The sequence below is a fragment of the Ranitomeya imitator genome, chromosome 1 (assembly GCF_032444005.1).
Source record: "Ranitomeya imitator isolate aRanImi1 chromosome 1, aRanImi1.pri, whole genome shotgun sequence".
In the NCBI taxonomy this organism is placed as follows: domain Eukaryota; kingdom Metazoa; phylum Chordata; class Amphibia; order Anura; family Dendrobatidae; genus Ranitomeya; species Ranitomeya imitator.
Genome location: NC_091282.1, coordinates 895,290,220 through 895,313,458, shown reverse-complemented (window position 1 = coordinate 895,313,458; position 23,239 = coordinate 895,290,220). Strand labels below are relative to the sequence as shown.

Here is a 23,239-nt window from a genome sequence, read left to right as displayed (position 1 = left end):
AAATCACCCTTGGTGGTTAAGGGGTTAAAAAAAAAGTTACAGCTCTCAGAAAATAGTAGCACAATTTTTTTTTTTTTTTTTTTTTTTTTACAAATTTGACATTTGTTCAACACTAACTCAATCTTAGTAAATCTGGATAAGATGGTCATTTTTACCAGATAATGATCGCTGTGAAAACAAAACTCCAAAAGACAATAACAAAAATGTGTTTTTGTTGTTTTTTTTTTATTTTGCTGCACATAGAACATTTTTTCCCATTTTTCAGTAGTGGTAAAATAAATGGCGCTGCTCAAAACTATAACTTGTTCTGGGAAAAACATCTATGTAGATGGAAATGATTAAAAAAAAAAGTCGTGGTTCTTGGAAGAAAGAGAGAAAAAAAATGAAAGAAAGAAGGTAAATGTTGTGAGGAAAGCTCCCCGGCGCAGTATAGACTTTGTCCAGCAGAGGGCGCTGCCTCCCGCGGTGTCGCGCTACACATGCCCGTTGCCTCTCGCTGCTGCACGTGAGGGGCACACTTCCTGCTTTTACTATAACGCGTTAGTCAGTCACAGTGTGAACGTCTCTCTAGTTTGTTCCTGAGCGATGTAACCGGTAAACAGTGGCGCGGTCCGTTCCTCGTAGAGACCGTTATGGTAGCGGAGGGTGAGCGCTCGCCATGGCAGGGGAGAGCACCAGGGCGCTCATGTCAGGGTTTGTTTTTGGCGCCCTCGCCTTCCAGCATGTGAACTCCGGCTCAGACTCGGTGAGTAGAGGCTGCCCCTGGTTAGACGCTTCTGGGATGGTTAACGTGGACCTCCATCGTGTGCTGTACCCTGAGCCCTGCCATCTGGTGCCACATTACCACCTGGGCATGGCTGAGGGCATGCACACAAGTATTGGCACAATCAGGGCAGGTGGGAAACGATCAGATAATGGAGCAGGAGCCTCTTCCCAGTATTGGCCATCCGTCAGCGGTCGCCATACACGTGGCGGGTGCAATCGGAAGCCACGCATGAGAGCACCTTGGTCACTGTAATGTAAAATATAGGGCGGGATGTTCTATCTGTTAGCGCTTGTCTATGTGCTCCTGATACTTTACCTTGACCTGAGTAGAAATGAGCGAATCGTTTCGCACCACCCCACCTAAGAATCAAACGTCACACCGTGACACCTGGAAGTTCAGGATATTCGTGGGGTTGGCCGCTACTCCCTATTCCCAATCACTATAGGTCCCCCATGGAATATAGCAGCTATACGCCCCTCTGGTTCCTACACTGTCGGCGCCTTCTCTCCTGGAGCATTATGTGATGCTCTCCCTGCAGCCGATCACTACATTTTCATCTATGGATGTAACTGGCGTCCGTAGGAAGTCATACAGCAGCTCTTATGCTTCCCAGGTGTCAATTTAAGGTGAGGGAAATTAGGGGGAAGCGGCTGCTAATTAGCTGCGGTGAGAGGATAACATTGCCAAGCGAGCCCTGGGAAAGCAGGTGCCAATCTTTCTAGAACAGTGCCTGCACTTAATTTACATAGGGGAATATGGTGGTTGAGAAGGGATTGTCTGAAAAGTGGACAACTGTTTTTTAAAGGGAACCTGTCAGCAGGTTTTGCTGCTATAAGATGCGGCCACTGCCTTTCAGGGCTTATCTATGGCATTCTATAATGCTGCAGATAAGCCCCCCCCGATCTGACCTGCAAGTGAAGAAAAATAAGTTATATTATACTCACCGGGAGGGCGGTCTGGTCCGATGGGTATCGCATGTCCATCCCATCTTCTTGCAACACCGTCCTCCTGTTGCTTCTTCGCTTCCCGGCATCGCGCTCCTGCGCAGGCGTACTTCTCTGCCCTGTTGAGGGCAAAGTAATTGCAGTGCACAGGCGCTGGGCCTCTCGGACCTTTCCCTGCGCACTGCAGTACTTTACTCTGCTTTCAACAGGGCAGAGAAGTATACCTGCGGAGGAGCGCGATGCCGAGGAGCCATGAAGCAACAGGAGGGCGACATCGCAAGAAAATGGGAGGTGCCTGCGACACCCATCAGACCGGACCGGCCCCCCAGGTGAGTATTAAATAACTTATTTTTCTTATCTTTCAGGTTGGACCGGGGGCTTATCTACAGCATTATAGAATGCCGTAGATAAGCCCTGAAAGGCAGTGGCGGCACCTTATATCGGATGATGGGTTCCCTTTAAGAACATGGAGTTTTGGAAGTGATGATATGGTGCCCACAAAGCATCAAATTGCATAAAGGCGCAGAACTATTTAAACAAACCTGCATCCACAGATCTGTGGTTACTTCTCCAGGATGTTTGGAGCAACCTCACTGCCGAGTTCCTTCAAAAACCGCGTGCAAGTGTATCTAGAAGTATTAATGATGTTTTCAAAGCAAAGGGCGGTCGCACCAAATACCGATTTGATTTAGATTTCTCTTTTGTTGGTTCTCTTTGTATTTTGTTAATAGGGAAAATAAACTATTAACACTTCTATTTTTGAAGTCCTTTTTACTTTGTAGCATTTTTTTCCACCCATGCCGAACTTGTTTGCACATTACCTTGTATATACACACTGCTGCTGGCAGCTCCCTTTGCAGATGATGGACCAATGATGTCCCTGATGTGTTCTATGGAAGAGCAGTACGGAGACGCTGTTTCGGTAACGCACGCTGCCCACAGTAGCACATGCTGGCTGTTGTGTTGAAAAGTGGCTCTTGGGACACTTTGGAGAAATGGCCTAAAAAGAGCTTATGCACAATAAGTGTTATTTCTATAGTGATACCACAAAAAAAGGAAAATGACTTGCCTATTTAATATAATGGTATCTTTTATCTGGGCTCAGCCTGATCCGGGTATATCCGTAGTCCTGTACAGTCTCTTAATCTCCAGTATGTATTGGGGTAGTTTCATTTTGTACAGCGGTAATTCAGTGTACATTTGATGTAGAATTGGCGGGTAAACTCTCCCTCGCAGTTTTAGCACTGTCTATAATGATTTTCTGTTTTCTGTACACAGGAAGGATTCCTTCTGGGGGTTGTGAAGGGAGAAGCAGAGGATAGTATCACTGATTCTCAGATGAGCGATGTACAAGTGGTTTACACTATCGGTACGTTCAGCAGATTGAGAACGCTCTGAGATGTATTAGATTATATACATTGTTTGCTTCCTATAATATGGCTAAAATGTACAAAGTGCAGCACAATCACATCCAACTCTATTATTTTAATATGGTGGAACATAATTGGAAATGATCTCCGTCAAATATACACCTGAAGACAATAGTCACATATTGGAAGAATCTTCACATGATGCGGCTGCGTCCTAACATTAACAACTACACAATATGGCGATCTCATTTTTCCAGGACGTCCCTCCTGACAGCACCCCGGAGGACATCCTCCTCCTCGCAGGGACAGGAATCACACGAGAGTTCAAATATCCGGTTCCACCCACCGAACCTCAGTGTTTTCCTGTCCCTGCACGGAGGGACACACGCAGAGAAGCAGCAGGCTTACCGGGCTCAGGAGGATCGGGCGGGCCCTCCAAACCTTCCTCCTGTCAAGCGGCCCAGGGTCGAAACTCCCCGGTGGGGAGTCCCTCTACCCCAAAGGCCCAGAGCGGACGAGGCTCCGGGATCGAACCGCTCCTCCCGGTGGGAGGCTCTCGGTTCAGGACGCGGCGACGATCCATCAGCGTCTCCCTTAGTCAGTGAGCGCTGCTTCGGACGCTTCAGCGTCGGCACTTCTGTGTACGGGGAGTCGCGTCACTTCCGGTCTCATCGGAGCCGGCAGAACGTCATTTCCGGTGGCGTTCCACGAGCAGTAAAGCAGTACGCTCCAGCGGAGGAAGCCGACAGAGCAGTCGCTATTTGCGCTAGCGTCCTGCACCTGTGGAGGAGGATTCAACTATTCTGCTACAGGCAATGGAAGAAAGAAACGCCGAGGAGGGGGTAAGCCTGCCCTGGGCAGTACACCCCTTGTATACAGGAAATCCCTCGTTCCATCTAGCCTATTCTCCCTATCTTATGTTGTCTAGGATAAGGGAAACCCCGCTGCTCCCCCGGTCACGACTAAAAAATCTGGGAAGGTCACGGTGAAAAGCTACAGAACCTGTGCCCAACAGAGTGGGAATTGGAACAGAGCATATTTCGAAGATTGTGTCTCAGATGGGGAACTCCCAACATCGACTTATTCGCAAGCAGGAGGAACGCGAAGACTCCAAGATTCTTCTCTCTGAACCCCTTGGACTTACCAGAAGGAGTGGATGCTCTGAGCCATCGATGGGATCAACCTCTGTCATACGCATTTCCACCACTGGCGTTAATTCCCGCTGTGCTACGAAAGATCAAAGAAGATCAGGCAGTAGTCATACTGATCGTACCATATTGGCCAAGAAGGAGCTGGTTTCCAGTGCTGGGGACTCTAGCAATCGACAATCCAGTCGAATTGCCTATCAGAGGGAAGGTCATTCACCAGGGTCCAGTGTATCACCCAGACCCAAGCAAACTCCGTCTTTCAGCCTGGATCCTGAAAGGGACATCCTGAAGTCAAAAGGATTGTCAGACCAGGTCATATTCACTATCCAGGGTAGTAGGAAACCAGTTACCTCAGCCATCTACTGTAAGATCTGGAAACGCTTTTGCCTAGAGGGAGGCAGGTCTGACGTGGTATCTGACTCTCCGGACATCCCGGGTATCTTAGACTTTCTACAGAAAGGGTTTAATCTGGGTCTTCGTCCGAGCACATTGAAGGTCCAGGTGTCAGCGCTAAGTGCATTCCTGGATTACCCTTTGGCATCTCACCCATGGATTATGAGGTTCATTAGAGCCACCCAGAGAATGTGTCCCTCCATTAGACAACTGTCTCCATCTTGGGACCTTAACTTGGTTCTTAGGGCCTTATGCAAGGGCATCTACTCTTCCGTGGAGAATATGCCTATTCCTATCCTCACTCGTAAAATAGCTTTCTTAGTGGCGATCACTACGGCTAAGAGAGTGGGAGAGATTCAGGCTCTTTGTATCAGGGATCCTTACCTACAGATCAGGGAAGACTGCCTAATCCTGAAACTAGATCCAGCCTTTATCCCGAAGGTAGCTTCTAATAAGAATAGAAACCAGGAAATTATTCTCCCTTCATTTTGTAATAATCCAGCTAATGACAAAGAAAGGGCCCTCCATTCTCTGGATGTTAGGCAAGGGGTACTAGACTACTTAAAAGCCACAGAATCTTGGCGTTTAGATTCCAACCTTTTTATTCTGTTCGGTGGAAAGAATAAGGGTAAGAAGGCCTCTAAGGCCTCCATCGCACGTTGGATCACTAATGTGATCTCAGACGCTTATAGGTCAGAAGGTATCTCTCCCCCTTCAGGTTTAAAAGCTCATTCTACCCGAGGTGTTTCTGCCTCCTGGGCGGAGCGTGCGGGAGCCTCGGTAGAACAGATCTGTAAGGCCGCAACGTGGGCTAGGGCTGACACTTTCTGTAGACATTATAAGCTTGATGTAACTTCCGGTCAGCACACGGCTTTTGGGAGAAAGGTCCTCCAAGCGGTAATCCCACCCTGAGGAGGTCCTTTGGTACTCTCCGGGGTGCTGTCAGGAGGGACGTCCTGGAAAATAGGTATTAGTCATACCGGTAATTATGTTTCCAGGAGTCCATACTGACAGCACCGGTAGTTCCCCCCCATGTATGTAATAATCTCAGGTATATTCAGACTTGTTAAATAACAAAAGATGCAGCACTCACCAGATTCTTGCTGAAGATAGTGTCCTTTATTCGCTTAAAGCGTTGTGAGACATTATGCACCTGGACCCGTGGAAGCGCATTTTGCGTGAAACGGCCGTAGTCCTTCTCCTCTCCCCCGCACCCAATCCTCTTTCCTGCCGCCTCTCCGCATAATGTCTCACAACGCTTTAAGCGAATAAAGGACACTATCTTCAGCAAGAATCTGGTGAGTGCTGCATCTTTTGTTATTTAACAAGTTGGAAAGTCTGTCTGCTTTATATGCTAAGCACCACCCAGCATCTGCAAACACATAGACTTGTGGCTTGAAGTTTATGCCTAGACTTCTCCTACACTGTTACTGCCTGTGAAGATTAACACATCGAGTGCCGCTCAGTTCCTTTTCTGCGGGTCAGTGAATATTCAGACTTGTGCCTATATATATTATTTGTAATGTAATTACCGTATATACTCGAGTATAAGCCGAGATTTTCAGCCCATTTTTTTGGGCTGAAAGTCCCCCTCTCGGCTTATACTCGAGTCATATACCCGGGTGTCAGCAGGGGAGGGGGAGCGGGGGCTGTGTAGTCATACTTACCTGCTCCCAGCGCGGTCCCTGCAGTCCCTGGCTTCTCCGGCGCTGCAGATTCTTCCTGCACTGAGCGGTCACATGGCACCGCTCATTACAGAAATGAATAGGCAGCTCCACCCCCATAGGGGAGGAGCTGCATATTCCTTGCTGTAAATGATCGGTGCCATGTGACCGCTCAATTACAGGAAGAAGCTGCAGCGCCGGAGAAGCCAGGGACTGCAGGGACCGCGCCGCAGCAGGTAAGGGGAGCGCAGCGCTATAATTACCTGCTCCTCGCTCCGGCTCTGTCTGCAGCGTCCTCTAGCAGTGACGCTCAGGTTAGAGGGCGCTGTGACGTAGTCAGTGCGCGCCCTCTGCTGAGCGTCAGTGCTGGAGACGGAGCCGCAGAGGAGCAGGTAATTATTGAAAGCGCTGGCGTCCTGAGAAGAGAGGTGAGTATGTGATTTATTTTTTTTTTTATGGCAGCACCAGCAGCATTCTAAGGAGCACTTATGGGGCCATAAAGGTGCAGAGCATATAAGGGGCACAGCATTATAAGGAGCACCTATGGGGCCATAAAGGTGCAGAGCATATATGGGGCACAGCATTCTAAGGAGCACCTATGGGGCCATAATCAAAGGTGCAGAGCATATATGGCACAGCATTATAAGGAGCATCTATGGGGCCATAAAGGTGCAGAGCATATATGGCACAGCATTATAAGGAGCACCTATGGGGCCATAATCAAAGGTGCAGAGCATATATGGCACAGCATTATAAGGAGCATCTATGGGGCCATAAAGGTGCAGAGCATATATGGGGCACAGCATTATAAGGAGCACCTATGGGGCCATAAAGGTGCAGAGCATATATGGCACAGCATTATAATGAGCATCTATGGGGCCATAATCAAAGGTGCAGAGCATATAGCAGAGCATTATAAGGGGCATCTATGGGGCCATAATCAACGGTGCAGAGCATTCTATATAGCACAGTTGTATATGGAGCATCTATGGGGCAATAATGAACGGTATGGAGCATCTATTTTTATTTTTGAAATTCACCGGTAAATGCTGCATTTTCTACCCTAGGCTTATACTCGAGTCAATAAGTTTTCCCAGTTTTTTGTGGCAAAATTAGGGGGGTCGGCTTATACTCGGGTCGGCTTATACTCGAGTATATACGGTAAGTCATTAAAATTTTATTTGCATTATTCCATGTTTGGTTCTTGTTACAACACTGAGGTTCGGTGGGTGGAACCGGATATTTGAACTCTCGTGTGATTCCTGTCCCTGCGAAGAGGAGGAGGACGTCCTCCGGGGTGCTGTCAGTATGGACTCCTGGAAACATAATTACCGGTATGACTAATACCTATTTTTTCCATCCCTTGTTCCAAGAGCCATAACTTTAAAAAAAAATGTTGTCAAAGGTTGTATTCACCATTGTGAAAGGCTTCATTCATTTTGTCATTCAATATACTCTGAAACGAGGGGGAAAAAAGTCCAAGTGCAGTGAAATTGCTGTAAAAAACATCATTACACAATTGTTTTTTGAATTTTGGTTTTACTGTATTACTAGTATGGTCAAAATGACTTGGCAATATGATTCTTCATGTCAGTATGATTACATTGCTATCAAACTTGCATAAAACTTGCATAGTTTTTTTTTTTTTTAATTATGTGATGATTGACAAAAAAATTGAAATTCATTAATAAAAAACAAAAAATTGTGTAGCCATTTTTCCAAGACTCGTAACATTTTAACTTTTCGATAGTTTTTCTTGATACCATTTTGGACTTAGATCTCTTCGTGTTGCATGTGGTGTTGTTTTTTTTTTCCCCTGGAATTCCAGCTGCAGTTCTGGCATTTTTATTCTTCTCTTCTTTTTTTTCCTTTTTTTCTTGGGACAAAGTTTACTGATTGCATTAAGTTGATATTTCCGACACGGTGATACCACTTGTATGTTTTTTTTTTTTTTCATTTATTTTTACATAGGTCAATAGGTTGAAAAAAGATGTATGTCCATCAAGTTAAACTTTTTCTTGACCCGTTATACAGGGTGATCCGCGCTCTACTTTAGGGCTCTTTCTGTGTTTCCTGTACGTGTGGTAAGTTTCCACACGTATTGGAGACACTTATACATGTAGACCTATTCAAGTGAATGGGTTTGTGCACATGTCAGTGTGTGTCCATGGGCAAAACACGCAGACATGTCCGTTTTTTAACAGCAGCACGGGCTGCAAAACATCCCACACATGTGCATACCGATCAGTGTGACACGTACATACTGGTCAGTGTGACACGCACCGGCGCCTAGGAATCAGTGGTATAGTTTGCACTGGCGCTAGGTGCTGAAGACAGCGCTCCTCATTCTCCCCTTCTCGTGCTGCTAGCAGGAGAGAATGTTGAGAGTTGTATTCAACTGATAACAGTGAGATCAGGCGGTGGCTGATGAGTATTCATCAGCCGCCACCTGTGCTATAAAAAATAAAAAAAAAAAAAGTGGGGTTTCCATGTATTTTTGACAACCAGCCAGGCAAAACTGACTGCTGCTGGCTGCAACCCTCAGCTGTCAGCTTTAGCAATGTTGGTTATCAAGAATTTTAGTGGTCTCCATGCCATATTATTTAAATAATTAAAAAAAAAAAATGGCGTGTGGTCACCCCCATTTTGACAAATCATCCAAGCTAAAGCAGATAGCTGGGGCTCGGATTCTCAGGGATATTGGCCCCCCAGCCTAAAAATAGCAGCCCTCAGCCACCCAGAAAAGGCACATCTATTAGATACGCCAATTCTGGCGCTTTGCTTATCTCTTCCCACTTGCCCTGTGGCAGTGGCAAGTGGGGTTCATGTTTGTTGGGTTGATGTCACCCACGGCTTAGTAATGGAGAGGTGTCTATAAGACATCTAGCCATTACTAATCCTATAGTTGTATTGTAAATAAACACACAGCAAGTCCTTTATTGGAAATAAAAAACACACTTTCCCTTTTTTATTTAAAAATAACAAACATAGTTATGCTCAACTAATGCCCATTCCACCTAACGCAGCAGCTCATTCACCAGTGGATCTCAGCCTGGACAGTCGCATCTTGGCACCGTCCAGGTTGAAAACTATTTATCCCCAGACATGGATTATTTTTAAATACACAAGGAAAAGTGTGTTTTGGTTTTATTTAAAATAAAAGACTTTATACTTGCTGTGTGTTTACTTACAATACAACTGTAGGATTAGTAATGCAGAGGCGCCTTACGAGGCTGTGGGCTTGATGTCACCAGACAATAAGGTGACATCATCCCCACAAATATGAACCCGACTTGCCACCGTTACAGGCCCCTTACTAGCCCGAGAATACCAGCCCCCACCTGTCTGCTTTAGCTTGGTTGGGTGTAAAAAATAAGGGGGACCCCACACCGTTTTTTTTTAATTATTTAATTTTATGCCACAAGGATGACACACACTGACACTGATATTTCTGGTACTGTTTTTTCCGGTACCGGAAATATCAGAACATGTGAAAGGGCCCTTAACTGGAGAAATTGCTGTAACTTCTAAAGGAGACGGTCAACCGTACAAAAATTTGGACTGTACATAATTTGCTTCATGAGAAGTGTGAGTGCAATGACCCTCAATGACAAGAAACATCCTCACGCTGGGTGGTCTCGCCAACTTGTCGCCCCTTTGGTCAGCTCCACTACTGGATAGACTTGCAAGCCTTTCTACATTGTTGGTAATTCATGTGGTGCTCTCATTTCACTCCTGCCAAATTCCTTCTTCATTTGTTAATAATGTCCATGTACAGTTTGGAGGAGCTTTTTTCATTGTGAAAATTTATTGGAAATCTGAGTCCTTAAGGCTGTGTGCACACGTAGCAGATTTTTTTGTGGTTTTTCGCTATAAAAACGCTATAAAACCGCGAAAATAACACTCACATTAAGCATCCTATTTAATAGAATGCAATCCGTAATTTTTGTGCACATGCTGCGTTGTTTTCCTGAGCGGAATCGCATTCCAGAAAAAAACGCAGCATGTTCATTAAATTTGCAGAATTGCGGGGATTCCGCACACCTAGGAATGCATTGATTTGCTTAGTTTCCGCATGGGGCTGTGCACACCATGCGGGAAGTAAGCAGATTATGTGCGGTTGGTACCCAGGGTGGAGGAGAGGAGACTCTCCTCCACAGACTGGGCACCATATAATTATTAAAAAAAAAGAATTAAAATAAAAAATAGTGATATACTCACCTTATGATGGCCCCCGGAGTCTTCCCGCCTCTCAGCGGTGCACGTGGCCGCTTCCGTTCCCATGGATGCTTTGTCTGAAGGACTTGCGATGACATCACGGTCACATGACCATGACGTCATCGCAGGTCCTGCACACAAAGCATCTATAGGAACAGAAGCCGCCGCGTGCATCGCTGAGGAGATCGGCTGCCTTCCAAAGGTGAGAATAACCATTTTTTTTTAATTATTTTTAACATATCTTTTTACTATTGATGCATAGGCAGCATCAATAGTAAAAAGTTGGTCACACTTGTCAAACGCTAAGTGTGAAAACGCTAGCATTCTGCAAGCTAATTATGCTTGCAAAACACTAGTTTTTAGCAGGAATATGCATGCCAATACCCGTGGCAGGAGTTGCAGAATTGCCACGGAAATTTTTGCGACGTGTGCACTTAGCCCAAAGGAGTGCCAAAGTGAGTGTCTCAAGTTTAGAGGTTGAAATCCGCCATCCAATCTATGTATTCTGTCATTGGTGAATTAGCTGGAATCACAGGAACATTACTGGATTGACATGATGGAGGACATCGGAAAATGTCTGAGGAAATAATTCAAGATGTGAAAGAGCGACTTCTGGCATCTCCAAGTAAATTGTTGAATAAGCGACCAATAATGTGTTTGTGTTCGCCCATACAGAGTGACTGTCGTTCAGGACTTGAAAGGGCCCGATCAAGAGGAATTAATTATTGCTGGATTTTTTTCCTTTTGGGCCAATTGAAGGGTCGGGTGTACAGTAACAAGCCATGAACATTACAGGCACTCTGAGAGAACATAGTGAGAGGATATATACGAATATGACCCCAGATGTCCTGCGGAATACATTCAACAATGGGGATCGGTGGACATTCTCAACACCTGCTTTAAAACATAAGTTTCTTATAAACCTTGGTATGAACAGTCCAAATTTCAGTAGAATAGATCGTCGCTTTTAGAAGTTACAGCAATTTTTCCACGTTGTACATTCTCTATCATTAGATTATTTATAACCCACAATGCCATTTGTGTTGAAAAATCATCCAGAACTTTTTTAAAAAGCTGCTGTAGTGTCTGCCATTACTAGCTCTTGTGGTAGGGTATTCCACATTCTGACTGCTCTAAGTGTAAAGAACCCTTTCCTGTTTAGTTTCTGGGATTGCTTTTCATCCACCCGTAATGAGTGCCCCCTGGCCATTAGTATGATCTTTGGACGGAATAAGTCTTATGCCAGTCCTTTGTACTGACCACACATATATATTTGTGTAAATGAGATCCCCTCTGAGTTCTCTTTTTTTTTTTCTAAGCTAAACAAGGCTGACTTTTCAAACCTGTCTTATGAGAGGCCTTCCATCCCTTGTAATAATCTTGTTGCCCGCCTTTGAACTGACTAGCCCACTCTTGAACTGACTTTTTAATGGGGCAGAAAAGCATTTGAACTTGTCTTTTTAAAACTTTTTTTTTCTTCACTTTATTATTTACCTTTTCTTAGGGGACGTAAAGTGATCCTGTCACCATGAAAATACTGTCAATCTGCAGGCAGCATGTTATAGAGCAGGGGGAGCTCAGAAGATTGATATGTGGTTTTATGAGAAAAGACTCATTATAACCTGTGATTAACCATTTACACCTCTGCTCTTTCTGGGAGTTTGGGTCCAGTGGGCGGTCTGTTAGTGAGTGACAGCTATCACTGTATGCAATCTTATAAGCTGGCAGTCACTGATAGGACCACCCACTGGACCCAAACTCCCAGAAAGAGCAGAGGTGTAAATGGTTAATCACAGGTTATAATGAGTTTTTTGTGGCAAAACTAACTCCCCTTTCCCTGCTCTATGACTTGGTGTCTGTAGATTGGACTGCATTTTTATGGTGACAGGTTTCCCTTTGAGGCTATGTTCACACTTTGCGGATTTTGCTGCGGATCCGCAGCGGATTTGACCGCTGCGGATCTGCAGCAGTTTCCCCTGCGTTTACAGTACAATGTAAACCTATGGGAAACAACGCTGTGCACATGCTGCGGGAAAAAACGCACGGAAATGCAGCGGATTACATTCCGCAGCATGTCACTTCTTTTCTGCGGATTTTCACCTGCTCCAATAGGAAACTGCAGATGAAAATCCGCAGAAGAAACCGCAGTAAAAACCGCGATAAATCCGCATTAAAAAGGCGACGGGTTTTCACTGCAGATTTTGGAATTCTGCTGCGGAAAAATCCGCAGTGGAATCCGCAAAGTGTGAACTTAGCCTGAACCTGTGATTGCCTGATCACTTCTACTATATACAGCAATTCCACAGTGTATCCACTTATTAATGAAAAAACCCCTGTGAACACTAGACACAGGATTATCATCAATGCAGGCCCCTGGCTGCCATGGCAACGCATTACCCCTTACCCACCCAGTTTGCATGCTTTTATTTCACTGTCCTCTTTGAAAGCCATGGTCGTGCAGTGAGTGTTACGTGTGACCTTACCCTGAGTGACTATTGCGGTCAGGTAGATATGTGGCTGAATGCTTTTCCTATTATATTCTACCATATCAAAATAATGGAGTTGGACATGACTGTGTTGTCGCCACCTAAAATCGCTGCTCACCACATTTAATACAGCATGACCTATCCTTCACTACACAAACTTCAAAGTTGGGCATATTTTCTTCTTATCAGATTGCTTTGTAAACTATTAGTATTCTAATGCAATTCATATTATTCTATCTCGCAGATATCCAAAGAAGTATACCTTTATATCATCCCTGCAGGTTTGTAAATGTTTCTGCTTATTAGAGAATTTGCTATATTATACTCACCCAGGGGCGGTCCCGCTGCTGGTCAGGTCGGATGGGCGTCTCCGGTCCGCTGCGGCGCCTCCCATCTTCATTACAAGACGTCCTCTTCTGATCTTCAGCCACGGCTCCGGCGTACTTTGCTCTGCCCTGTTGAGGGCAGACAAATTACTGCAGTGCGCAGGCGCCGGGCCTCTGACCTTTCCGGCGCCTGCGCACTGCAGTACTATCCTCTGCCCTCAAGAGGGCAGAGCAAAGTACACCTGCGACGGAGCCGTGGCTGAAGATCAGAAGAGGACGTCTTGTAATGAAGATGGGAGGCGCCGCAGTGGACCAGAGACGCCCATCCGACCGGACCAGCAGCGGGACCGCCCCTGGGTGAGTATAATATAACGTCTTTTTCTCCTCTTTCAGGTAACATCGGTGGCTTATCTACAGCATTACAGAATGCTGCAGATAAGCCCCTGATGCCGGTGGGATTACCTCACCCACGATTTTCGGGGTGACAGGTTCCCTTTAATCTTTATTTTCAGTTTTGAGTTAATGATATGCTCATGCTTCGGGGCGGCCTGTGTGGGGTCTTCATGTGGTGCCCTGATTAGGTATTCACCAGTATGGCTTCTGACAGGTCACTGATCCTTCAGTGACTTGCCCCTTATTTTTACATACTGCATTTAATCTGGTTTAAAAAAAAAAAAAAGGAAATTCGTCCACTCTATTGGGTGCAGCACTACATAGTTACTACCAACTTCACAGCACCTTTCCTGCAGCTATCCTTGTGCCCAACATCACATATGCTGCTAGACAAAGCCCCCAAAGCTAAGGGGCACATCACCCCAAAGACAACAATGGCTGACCTACAGGTCCAACACCATGAGCCCCGTGGCCTTTGGCAGCATGGGTGCTGTCAGGCAGCTGGGTTGCTATCCATGCTGGTACCGTGTTGCAGCATTAGTCACTATGCAGGGCTGCACCTAATAGAATGGGGTCACATTTAAAAAGTTTGTTGTGATGTCGCGGTGGGCTTATACACTTTGACCAAAATGTTAACTTAAGAACCTCATGTTCAGTTTTGAAAACTCGGCTTCGATTTAATAGAACAACGTATAATATTTTGATGTGCAGACCAGGTGCCCACTTTCATTAAAGAGGTGGTTTATTTATTTTACTCACTTATATAGCGGCATTAATTCCACTGCTCTTTACAGATATTATCGGCACTGTCCCCATTGGGCTCAAAATCTAAATTCCCTTTCAAAATGTATTTGGAGTGTGGGAGGAAACCAGAGTACCTGGAGAAAACTCACGAAAACCTAGGGAGAGCATGAAAACTCTTGCAGATATTGTCCATGGTTGGATACAGTGCTAACCACTCAGCCACCGTGCTGCCCTACTATCTATATTGTGCACATCGATTATTGGGCACATGTTTCACTGCATGGTACCGCAATATTGAGCGTGGGCTGTATGTTTTCCTCTCTCCTTCTCTGCTTTGATTGGCAGTGCCCCACAAGCATGTGCCAATGAAAGCAGAAGAGAGAGTAAAACATGCAGCGCATGCACGTGAAACACCTCCCACATCCTAGTCAGTCCGGGAGTGGCCGCAGTCTGCGTGAAATCAGCGGATGCTGCAGCCGGGGGTCATGTGATTGGCACTGAGCGAGCAAAAGTAGCACTGCTCACAGTCAAATATGAAAAGAGAAGGTCTTTGCACAAACACTTATTTCATTGGGTTAAATCGATGTGCACAATATAGATTGTAGTGAACCACCTCTTTAACCCTGCTGTTCTGTTGGTCAAAAATGACCGACTTTGAACTTCAATATTCTTTAAAATATTCAAGATGCGGCTCTGAAACCCGTGGCCGACCGACCCATCCTCATTTAAGTCAATCAACCACAAGTTTCAGAACCGCATCTTGAACACCCCAAAAAATACCAAAGTTCAAAATAGGTCTCCCCAGACCGAACAGAACAGCAGGGTTAAAGGGACACTGTCACCTGAATTTGGAGGGAACAATCTTCAGCCATGGAGGCGGGGTTTTTGGGTTTTGATTCACCCTTTCCTTACCCGCTGGCTGCATGCTGGCTGCAATATTGGATTGAAGTTCATTCTCTGTCCTCCATAGTACATGCCTGCGCAAGGCAATCTTCCCTTGCGCAGGCGTGTACTATGGAGGACAGAGAATGAACTTCAATCCAATATTGCAGCAAGCATGCAGCCAGCGGGTAAGGAAAGGGTGAATCAAACACCCGAAAACCCCGCCTCCATGGCTGAAGATTGTTCCCTCCAAATTCAGGTGACAGTGTCCCTTTAAGTATTTAAAGGGCTTCTGTCAGTTGGATCAACCCTCGTAAGCTGTCTATATGAGAATGTAGGTTGTAGGAAGCTGAATAAAATTATCTATTTAAATAATTATCTTATATTGTCTGTCATTCACTTCCATCTGGACGTCCTCGAATCCCACAATCCACCGCGCCGCACTGGAAGTACGCCGACTGTCATATTGGAATACCCAAGTGATGGGTATTCTAATATGGAACCCACTGGTGGTACCAGTCTGTCCGTCGCTCCCCGTCTCTCCTCTCTTCTGTCCCGTTTCTCCCCGTCTCTCTTCTGTCCGTCGCTCCCCGTCTCCCCTCTCTTCTGTCCATGGCTCCCCGTGTTCCCTCGCTCTTCTCTGTCGCTCCCCGTCTCCCCTCGCCCCTCTCCGTCGCTCCCCGTCTCCCCTCTCTTCTGTCCATGGCTCCCCGTCTTCCCTCGCTCTTCTCTGTCGCTTCTCCCGCTCCTCTCCATCGCTCCCCGTCTCCTATTCCTCTTCCAGCTCTTCTCCGTCACTCCCCTCGCTCCTCTCTGCAGCCCCCCATTTCCCCTCACTCCTCCCTCCAACAAGCCTAGCGGCAGCCATGTTGGCGGGACAGAGTGCTGATCGTCGATCACATGGATGAGAGCAGGCGCGGCAGATGGATCCCGGAAAGACTGCTCTCCGAGCTGCTGATCTCGGGGCTCCTGAGTGCGGAGGTGCAAGGAGCGGAGAGTGGTGGAGGTGGTGAGAGGCGGGGCTCCAGGAATCACCGGCTGTAACATGGTGTGTCCTCCGGGGAGAGGAGGAAATATCGTATACTAGATGGAGGCCCGATGCAATCGCATCAGGAGGGTGGTGACGTGCCGATAGGGGCACGCTTTGCAGCATGCCCCCATCGGCACGTCACCACCGTCCCCATGCGATAGCATCGGGCCTCCATCTAGTATCTTGATATCTGCGAGCTGATGTCTTATTCCAGTGAAATTCGCATTTCTCTCATATATAAATGAGCTGTTAAGATCTATGGGCCTTACTGTGATCTGCATGATAATCTGCCTCCAGAGATTATTTTATATGAAATGGGGAGTTACCAGTGTGAGACATGTAATGGCCTCTCTCCTGATCTCACTTCACAGCTGTGCGTGATAAGACAGATCTACAATACAGCAGAGCTGGGAGAGCTGCAGCTGTTTGTAATGAGACAAAGTTCAGTTCTACTGTCCTGTGTTAGTTACATGTCTTATACTGGAAACATCCCCTTTTATATAAAATAATCTCTGGAGGCAGATCAGTGTCCTGCCCATATCCCAGGCCAGCTTATTTGTATATAAGAAAAATGTGGATTTCACTGAAGTAAGACATCAACTCGCAGATATCAAGGTATCATTTTATTTAGCTTCCTATGACCTGCATACCCATATAGACGGCTTAGGAGGAATGATCCTATTGACAGATTCCCTTTCACTAGTTTTTGGGTTAAGTTGATATTTTGCTGAACTCCCAAGTAGTTGCAGCATTATCTAGAACCCCCTCTGCTCTCTAATTGCAACCATGTCCCTCATCTACAATCCCCAAAAGTCAAACATTGGCTTCACTTTCCCTGGCAGTCAGCATCAGGCCCATTTACCACCAGCAGTGACTGGTTCCATGGTATCAGATACTTCCCCTTTAAATAAGCAGCATGTTTTAACTATTTAAAGTCTGTTTAAACTGAACTCCAGGATTACTGTTCTGCATGTCTAATGGTATATAAATATGTATAGGTTTTACAGTGGAGTGGGTGAATTGAACAACCTTGCATTAAAGAAGCTACTTGCTGGCCAAGAAAAGGTAACCAACACAAGTCGGGCATGGACTTAATCCAGAAATGTGTTTGCTGGTCTTAAAAATTTCTATTTTTATTGTAGTTTAGCAATAAAAGAAGAGTCAGGTATAAGTTAAATGATGCTTCAGTTATTGCTTACAAATAGTCGTGTTTCCTTATTGCTAAGATACGCTATGTGATGGCTAAGGCTGACTTGCCCCTCGCCCGTTGATCTTGAAAATCAAGAGGCTGTGCAGAGGAGCTGCAACTGACCCCATTCACTTTAATGGAGCTGTGCTTTAGTTCTCTACATGGCAGCAGCCATGGAATCACAGTACTCTAAAAGGCTGTGATTCTTGCTCCTTTAGGGTATGTGCACACGTAGGTTGGATGTCTGCGGATTTTTCCTCACCTGTTTTTGTAAATCCGCAGGTAAACCGCACTGCGGATTTACTGCGGAATTACCGCGGATTTACCGTGGTTTTTGTGCAGATTCCACCTGCGGTTTTACATCTGCGGATTCCTATTGTGGAGCAGGTGTAAATCGCAGTGGAATCCGCACAAAGAATTGACATGCTGCGGAATGTTAACGGCTGCGTTTCCGCGCTTTTTTTCCTCAGCATGTGCACTGCGGATTTTGTTTTCCATAAGTTTACATGGTAATGTAAACTTATGGAAAACAGCTGCAGATCCGCAGCGTCAAAACCGCTGCGGATCCGCAGCAAAATCCGCAACGTGTGCACATAGCCTTAGATATTAGAGCCAGTGAAGGTCCTACAAAGCCTACTGGAAGGGAGTAGTTCTGTAGCTAAATATACAGGCATGGCCAAAAGTATTGACACCCCTGCAATTCTGTCAGATAATACTCATTTTCTTCCTGAAAATGATAGCAAACGCAAATTCTTTGGTATTATTATCTTCATTTAATTTGTCTTAAATGAAAAAACAGAAAAAGAATTGTCCTAAAGCCAAATTGGATATAATTCCACACCAAACATAAAAAAGGGGATGGACAAAAGTATTGGCACTGTGCAAAAAATCATGTGATGCTTCTCTAACTTGTGTAATTAACAGCACCTGTAACTTACCTGTGGCACCTAACAGGTGTTGGCAATAACTAAATCACACTTGCAGCCAGTTGACATGGATTAAAGTTGACTCAACCTCTGTCCTGTGTCCTTGTGTGTACCACATTGAGCATGGAGAAAAGAAAGAAGACCAAAGAACTGTCTGAGGATTTGAGAAACCAATTTGTGAGGCAGCATGAGCAATCTCAAGGCTACAAGTCCATCTCCAAAGATCTGAATGTTCCTGTGTCTACCGTGCGCAGTGTCATCAAGAAGTTTAAAGCCCATGGCACTGTGGCTAACTTCCCTAGATGTGGACAGAAAAGAAAAATTGACAAGAGATTTCAACGCAAGATTGTGCGGATGTTGGATAAAGAACCTCGACTAACATCCAAACAAGTTCAAGCTGCCATGCAGTCCGAGGGTACAACAGTGTCAACCCGTACTATCCGTCAGCATCTGAATGAAAAGGGACTGTATGGTAGGAGACCCAGGAAGACCCCACTTCCTACCCCAAGACATAAAAAAGCCAGGCTGGAGTTTGCCAAAACTTACCTGAAAAAGCCTAAAACATTTTGGAAGAATGTTCTCTGGTCAGATGAGACAAAAGTAGAGCTTTTTGGGCAAAGGCATCCACATAGAGTAAGTTTACAGGAGAAAAAAAGGCTTTCAAAGAAAAGTACACGGTCCTTACAGTCAATCATGGCGGAGGTTCCCTGATGTTTTGGGGTTGCTTTGCTGCCTCTGGCACTGGACTGCTTGACCGTGTGCATGGCATTATGAAGTCTGAAGACTACCAACAAATTTTGCAGCATAATGTAGGGCCCAGTGTGAGAAAGCTGGGTCTCTCTCAGAGGTCATGGGTCTTCCAGCAGAACAATGACCCAAAACACACTTCAAAAAGCACTAAAAAATGGTTTGAAAGAAAGCACTGGAGACTTCTAAGGTGGCCAGCAATGAGTCCAGACTTGAATCCCATAGAACACCTGTGGAGAGATCTAAAAAATGGTAGTTTGGAGAAGGCACCCTTCAAATATCAGGGACCTGGAGCAGTTTGCCAAAGATGAATGGTCTAAAATTCCAGCAGAGCATTGTAAGAAACTCATTGATGGTTACCGGAAGCGGTTGGTCGCAGTTATTTTGGCTAAAGGTTGTGCAACCAAATATTAGGCCGGCTTCACACTCAGCGTATGAAAATACGGTCCGTATATTATGGCCGTAATACGCTGAAAAGTCCCGAAAATAGTGGTCCGTAGCTCCTCCGTAGGCAGGGTGTTTCAGCGTTTTTTGCGCATAGCATCCTCCGTATGTAATCCGTATGTCATCCGTACTGCGTGTTTTTATCGCAGGCTTGCAAAACCGACATACGGCTATACAAGGGATCCATGTGTCAAAAAAAACAACAACATATATACTGTGTGTATATGTATATATATATATATATATATATATATATATATATATATATATATATATATATATATATATATATATATATATATATAATGTGTTAGTAGACACATATATGTATATATATTAATATTTCATCCAGCGCGATATAGCAGAAAGCCGGTAATTCAATTACCGGCTTTTGCTTTCTCCTTTCTAAACTCGACATGATATGAGTCCTGGTTTACATACAGTAAACCATCTCATATCCCCATTTTAATGTTAGTAGTGTGTATGTGCAAAACTTGGCCGTTCTAGCTATTAAATTAAAGGGTTAAATGGCGGAAAAAATTGGCGTGAGCGCCCGCACAATTTTCTGCGCCAGAGTAGTAAAGCTAGTGACTGAGGGCAGATATTAATAGCCTGGAGAGGGTCCACGGTTATTGGGGCCCCCCTGGCTAAAAACATCTGCCCCCAGCCACCCCAGAAAAGGCACATCTGGAAGATGCGCCTATTCTGGCACTTGGCCACTCTCTTCCCATTCCCGTGTAGCGTTGGGATATGGGGTAATGAAGGGTTAATGTCACCTTGCTATTGTAAGGTGACATTAAGCCAAATTAATAATGGAGAGGCGTCAATTATGACACCTATCCATTATTAATCCAATACTAGTAAAGGGTTAAAAAAATACACAAACACATTATTAAAAATTATTTTAATGAAATAAAAACAAAGGTTGTTGTAATATTTTATTGAACGCGCAATCCAATCACTGAAGACCCTCGTTCTGTAACAAAAAAAACATAATAAACCAACAATATCCTTACCTTCCGCAGATCTGTAAAGTCCAACGATGTAAATCCATCTGAAGGGGTTAAAATATTTTGCAGCCACGAGCTTTGCTAATGCAACTTTGTTCATGTCTGCAAAACCCCGGAGAATGTAGGTAAAGTAGGTCAATGTCTAGTTTATAAAAGCCTCAGGTATCTTTTGCATGTTTTTAGAGTTAATTAGTTGATTCAGAAGATTAGGGTAATAGGTTGTTTAGAGAACCTTTTCTTGATATGCTAATTTATTGAGACAGGTTTTTTGGGTTATCAGGAGTTGTATGCCAAAATCATCAGTATTAAAACAATAAAAGACCTAACAAATTTCAGTTGGTGGATAATGAATCTATAATATATGAAAGTTTAATTGTAATCATTACATTATGGTAAATAATGAAATTTAACACTATATGCTAATTTTTTGAGAAGGACCTGTATATTTACCTGCATTTGCGGTCAGGCGCCCTCTGCTGATTGTTCCTAGATCGTGGGAAATCAGCAGAGGGCGCCTCACCGCAAATGCAGGTAAATATAGGTCATTGACCTACTTTACCTACATTCTCCGGGGTTTTGCAGACATGAGCAAAGTTGCATTAGCAAAGCTCGTGGCTGCAAAATATTTTAACCCCTTCAGATGGATTTACATCGTTGGACTTTACAGATCTGCGGAAGGTAAGGATATTGTTGGTTTATTATGTTTTTTTTTGTTACAGAACGAGGGTCTTCAGTGATTGGATTGGGCGTTCAATAAAATATTACAACAACCTTTGTTTTTATTTCATTAAAATAATTTTTAATAATGTGTTTGTGTATTTTTTTAACCCTTTACTAGTATTGGATTAATAATGGATAGGTGTCATAATTGACGCCTCTCCATTATTAATTTGGCTTAATGTCACCTTACAATAGCAAGGTGGAATTAACCCTTCATTACCCCATATCCCACCGCTACACGGGAATGGGAAGAGAGTGGCCAAGTGCCAGAATAGGCGCATCTTCCAGATGTGCCTTCTCAGGGGTGGCTGGGGGCAGATGTTTTTAGCCAGGGGGGGGGGCAATAACCGTGGACCCTCTCCAGGCTATTAACCCCTTCGCGACATGCGCCGTACTAGTACTGCGCTGCCGGCACTGCATTAGTGCCAGCAGCAGTACTAGTACGGCTCACCGATCACCGCGGTCTCGCGCTGAGCGCCGCGATGATCGGGTGCGGGTGTCGGCTGTATACGACAGCTGACACCCCGCAGCAATGCCCACGATCGGCGCTATCGCCGATCGCGGGCATTTAACCCCTCTGATGCCGCTGTCAGTAGTGACAGCGGCATAGAGGGGGATCGCGCAGGGACGGGGGCTCCCTGCGCTCTCCCACCGGAGCAACGCAATGAGATCGCGTTGCTCCGGTGACCCGGAAGGAGTCCCCGGTTCCAAGATGGCCGCCGGACTCCTTCCGGGTCATGAAGTGACCTGGCTAGCCGGCGCCTGCTGAGAGCAGGCGCTGGAAGCCAGCTAAGCTGCCTGTCAGATCGTTGATCTGACAGTGTGCTATGCACAGTGTCAGATCAACGATCTGATCTAATACAGAGATGTCCCACCCTGGGACAATGTTAGAAAGTAAAAAAAAAAAAAAATAGAATGTGTAAAAAAAAAATAAAAAAAAATCCCCAAATAAAAAAAAAAAAACATTTCCCAATAAATCCATTTATTTATGTAAAAAAAAAAAAAACAATAAATGTACACATATTTGGTATCGCCGCGTCCGTAACGACCCGCTCTATAAAACTATCCCACTAGTTAACCCCTTCAGTGAACACCGCAAAAAAAAAAAAAAAAAAATCAAGGCAAAAAGCAACGATTTATTATCATACAGGCGAACAAAAAGTGGAATAACATGCGATCAAAACGACGGATATAAATAACCATGGTACCGCTGAAAACGTCATCTTGTCGCGCAAAAAAAAAGCCGCCATACAGCATCATCAGCAGAAAAATAAAAAAGTTATAGCTCTCAGAATAATGCGATGCAAAAACAATTATTTTTTTATATAAAATAGTTTTTGTGTAAAAGCGCCAAAACATAAAAAAAATTACATAAATGAGGTATCGCTGTAATCGTACTGACCTGAAGAATAAAACTGCTTTATCCATTTTACCACACGTGGAACGGTATAAACGCCCCCCCTAAAAGAAATTCAGGAATTGCTGGTTTTTGTTCATTCCGCCTCCCAAAAATCGGAATAAAAAGCGATCAAAAAATGTCATCTGCCCGAAAATGTTACCAATAAAAACGTCAACTCGTCCCGCAAGAAACAAGACCTCATATGACTCTGTGGGCCAAAATATGGATAAATTATAGCTCTCAAAATGTGGTGATGCAAAAACTATTTTTTGCAATAAAAAGCGTCTTTTAGTGTGTGACAGCTGCCAATCATAAAAATCCGCCAAAAAAACGCTATAAAAGTAAATCAAACCCCCCTTCATCACCCCCTTAGTTAGGGAAAAATAATAAAATGTAAAAAAATGTATTTATTTCCATTTTCCCATTAGTGCTAGGGTTAG

General features: G+C 44.7%; 1 protein-coding gene across 4 annotated transcripts in view; it reads left to right on the top strand.

Moving 5' to 3' along the window:
• Positions 1–485: 485 nt before the first annotated feature.
• ABRAXAS1 (abraxas 1, BRCA1 A complex subunit) overlaps positions 486–23,239 on the top strand; it is a 58,250-nt gene continuing 35,496 nt past the window's right edge. For 3 of the 4 annotated variants that reach the window (XM_069743257.1, XM_069743255.1, XM_069743254.1), the window contains exons 1-4: positions 516–745; positions 2,989–3,079; positions 13,234–13,270; positions 17,363–17,429. In XM_069743257.1, the coding sequence (XP_069599358.1) occupies positions 659–745; positions 2,989–3,079; positions 13,234–13,270; positions 17,363–17,429 (282 nt within the window). In that variant the 5' untranslated portion in view covers positions 516–658. Of the gene's footprint in view, positions 746–2,988; positions 3,080–13,233; positions 13,271–17,362; positions 17,430–23,239 lie in introns of all 4 variants that reach the window. The other variant, XM_069743256.1, reaches the window with a different exon arrangement.